The following is a 3,690-nucleotide window of genomic DNA, read 5'->3' as shown; positions in this document are numbered from 1 at the left end:
TCGAAGAAGATTTCAATCCGTTTTTCATAGTTATAGACGCGTTTGAAGAGAAATTCGGACAAATATCCAATAAAATGTTCTTCTCTCCTTCCGTATCTTGGAATATTTCCCCGAACTTCTCTCCAAACGCGCTTTATGTGTTGAGTGTGTGCACCTTTAAATTTAAAGAATACGTTCCAACATAAATTATAGTTAAACATTAATTATTTATTTTAATTATTATTATGTATATTAATACTTTTGAACATTTCTCACCAGTGTCAGGATCGACGAAATTATAGGAATGGTTTACTGTCAGGTGTTGGAAGCCCTCATTGTTTAAACAATCGTAGGACTTCCAACAATCTGACACAATAGTTGTCCCTGGCAGTATCCATTCCTTTATAATTGCCAAGAGCGTCTTTTCCGTACGATCCTCCACTGGTACTATGAATATCTTCTTCGACCCCTGCTCGTATCCTCCGAAGATCCATTGACCTTTTACAAGGCGACCACGATTGTATTTCCGTTTTCCAATCTTTGCTTCATCGATTTCTACTGTGTGTCCTGGGCCACCAAGCTTTTCACTATTTTTCTCAGCCCAGAACACACAGACCTGCAAGAAAAAATTTATATTAATATTTTATTTTAAACAAAGTATATGAAGTTATTTACAAAACATAAATAATTATGATTACCTCTCGGCAAAAGTTGAACCAGTCAACAATCGTGGTCGGCGATACAATGCCTGTTTCTACTTGCGTTCGATCTTGACGTGGGTGTTGCAACATCAGAAAACATGCAACTAATCTGCATATTGTACCCACGTCAAGATTACTGTTGGAGAACCAAGTACCAGTCTTTGCACTTACGTCAACAAAACAACGTACTGCTACTCGTTTCTTGTGTACATTTTTGTAGTACCGCCTTCTGCACTTGAACATTAATGTTTCTGTATCAATGTCCATATCATTACCACATTTCTTACACTTCATTGTATTTGGTAATAATTTGTGCTTAATTAAAAAATGTATTAATTTATTATGGTCAAACGTTAAGTGACCAAATTGGAGCAGGCCAAACATCGTGTACGTGATGTGCAATTTCCCGTTCGACAATTACAATATTGTTGCGTTTCATTTGTTTTCTAGCGTACATTTTAAATTTCGAGCCTGTTTGACCGAAAAGAAACGAGGCGCATTCCGAAAAGAAACGAGACGCATGCGCAAAACATCGAAATGCATGTAGAAAACATGGCGAATGTAGGACTGTGACAGCTTACCTAACCTGAATAGTCGTCAACTTTAACATTAAATATCTCGGTTCGTAGAGCAGAGCGACACTTATTTCTGCAAGATTCTTTCGTTTTATGCAAAAACGCGTCGAATGAGCCTAATTTTATCGAAATCAGAGGTGGAGGGGGTATTCTGTATAATTACCCTTTTTAAAATGTTTCAATGAGTTTATCGGAATACTTCGAGATAAGAAGGATAGTAATGATGAGTAAATATTTTTACTTCTACTAAGACCATTAATCCTACAAAATCATTTTTAATTATTATCCTACATAATTATTTTTAATTACCTAAAAGAAAGTTGATTATTTTAAATTAGCTTTATTTTAGTCAATTCTTTTTATCCATTGGAATGCAATGAGCATATGCCTATTATAAGTATTAGTCTGCTACAACCCGTCGGCTAACATAAAGGAGGCATGGCAGTTTCGCTGCGCTTGGCTTAAGCGCCCAGACACTACCATGTTTCATTTGGAATTTACACTGTGATTTTCTTTTTTTATCGTTATCAAAATGTGCAATTTATATTTCTTCTGTTTCAAATATATATATTATATATGCACATTAACCATGTTATTCATATATTACTTAATTATTAAAAGGAAGGTGTAGTTCTAATAATAAGTTAAACAGACTGTTGTAGATATTTTCTGTTACCAACAAGACTGAAATTTCTATCAGATATGTAATAATTTATGTTTTATTTACATTGAAATAATATCGAAGTACCTGTTTTAATGGTGATAAAGTAGTCTATGTTAAATATATCTTACTTTTTCGTGCTAAAAGCGTATATAATTTCGACAGATAGAATGATGCTTTCAGTACAAAAGCATATAAAACGAATTTATAAAATTAATTAGTTATTGTTTTAAGTTTCCAATATTATCATTTTGTAATTGAATGTTATTTATGTTGTGTAACTTTTAGTTTATATAGATATATAGGTATAAATAAATTACATTATAAATTTAATTCATAAATAAAATAACCAATATGTTTGAACTGTATAAACATGTTTATTTATTCCATATTTCCCATATTTACATTGGAAGAATATTCATAATTTCTCTTCTTTTCAGTATGCTTGCATTATTTCCTTCTTCTTCATTTATGTTTGTAATGAATTTGTCATGGTCTCTTATATCCCTTATCTCCATATTGTCTACTAGTTCCTCAGGTAAATCTTCATTTAAAATACTGATATTGTGCATAATACATGCGGATACTATCAATAGACAAATTAAATCTAATCTAACTGTTTCAAGATACTTTAAGCGTCTAAATCGCCCTTTTAAATATGCAAAAGCATTTTCTATTCTCACACGACATTGTGATAATTTTTTATTAAAATTTTTTTCTCGTTCAGTTAATCCACCAACATCTTTAAAACCTACTAAAAGATATGAAGATAACTTATAGGCTAAATCTCCCACTAGATGACTATCATTAGGAAATTCAATTAAAGAATTTTTTATCCTTGCATATAAATCAGACTTTTTAAATAATCTCATATCGTGAATAGATCCAGGTTCCCCAACATAGACATCTAAAAATAATCTTTTACTGTCGCGGACTCCTTGTAGAAGTACAGAATGGTAATTTTTTCTGTTGCAGTAAGAATTTGGATGATTCTTTGGTTTTAATATTTGGACATGCGATCCGTCTATAGCTCCAATAATTCCTAAAGGAAGATTATACTTAAAAAAACATTTGAAATAGTAAATGAAAAATAGTAAATGAAAAATTTTAGTTATTATTTACTAGGGAACCCATTAATTTGTTGAAATTGTCTCATTATTGTTGAAGCACGTTCTCTATTTGGCCATGATATAATTTTATATATGGTATTAACTTTTAAGAGACTTTTACATGTTCTGTAAAGTATATCCCAACAAGTACTTTTACTGATATCGAAACGATCAGCTACTGATCTAAAAAGAAAAATAAGAATATATATAGGTATATATATAAGAAAATAGAGAAGTTTTCTTTGCACTGTAGATAATTTATTTTATATATATCAGTAATTTATCATGAAAACTTACTGGAAAGATTCTATATTTGATAAATACCAAATGGTAATCATTAATTGTTTTTTAAGTGGAACAGGTTTGCATCCTGTAACTACCTGATTTTTTTATACTCGGACTAGCTCGTCGGAAAGTTTGCGTTTCGTATAAAAAAAAGGTTCGGCTGGAGGAGTATTCGCGTCGGAACGGGGCGGCGGGAAATTATGTGAGGCGTCGGAAATCGGTAAAGAAAACTAACGCAGAAGTAATAGTGAGACAAGAAACGTAGTTTATTGAGATAGTGTAGACGATACGGAAGTTATAAAAATCGACGAGAAAACAACATATAGGAATATATAATTAACGGACGCGACTTACAATAATACCGCGAACAAACAAAAAAA

At 31.6% G+C, this 3,690-nt stretch overlaps 2 protein-coding genes across 2 annotated transcripts in view; both read right to left on the bottom strand.

Moving 5' to 3' along the window:
* The window catches only part of LOC108781193 (uncharacterized), a 1,421-nt gene extending 447 nt beyond the window's left edge, over window positions 1–974 (bottom strand). Inside the window, exons 1-2 of the mRNA XM_018549110.1 lie at window positions 678–974; window positions 256–595 (exon numbers count right to left, since the gene is read on the bottom strand). Of these exons, the coding sequence (XP_018404612.1) occupies window positions 256–595; window positions 678–974 (637 nt within the window). The remainder of the gene's footprint in view (window positions 1–255; window positions 596–677) is intronic.
* Window positions 975–2,317: 1,343 nt separating this feature from the next.
* The window catches only part of LOC108781204 (putative nuclease HARBI1), a 2,826-nt gene continuing 1,453 nt past the window's right edge, over window positions 2,318–3,690 (bottom strand). The window contains exons 2-4 of the mRNA XM_018549119.1: window positions 3,323–3,405; window positions 3,039–3,208; window positions 2,318–2,958 (exon numbers count right to left, since the gene is read on the bottom strand). Coding sequence (XP_018404621.1) covers window positions 2,318–2,958; window positions 3,039–3,208; window positions 3,323–3,405 — 894 coding nt within the window. The remainder of the gene's footprint in view (window positions 2,959–3,038; window positions 3,209–3,322; window positions 3,406–3,690) is intronic.

This window comes from Cyphomyrmex costatus, unplaced genomic scaffold (genome assembly GCF_001594065.2).
Source record: "Cyphomyrmex costatus isolate MS0001 unplaced genomic scaffold, Ccosl1.0 scaffold794, whole genome shotgun sequence".
Taxonomy (NCBI): Eukaryota; Metazoa; Arthropoda; class Insecta; order Hymenoptera; family Formicidae; genus Cyphomyrmex; species Cyphomyrmex costatus.
The sequence above is the reverse complement of the archived record's forward strand: the minus strand, read 5'-3'. Positions and strand labels throughout refer to the sequence as shown.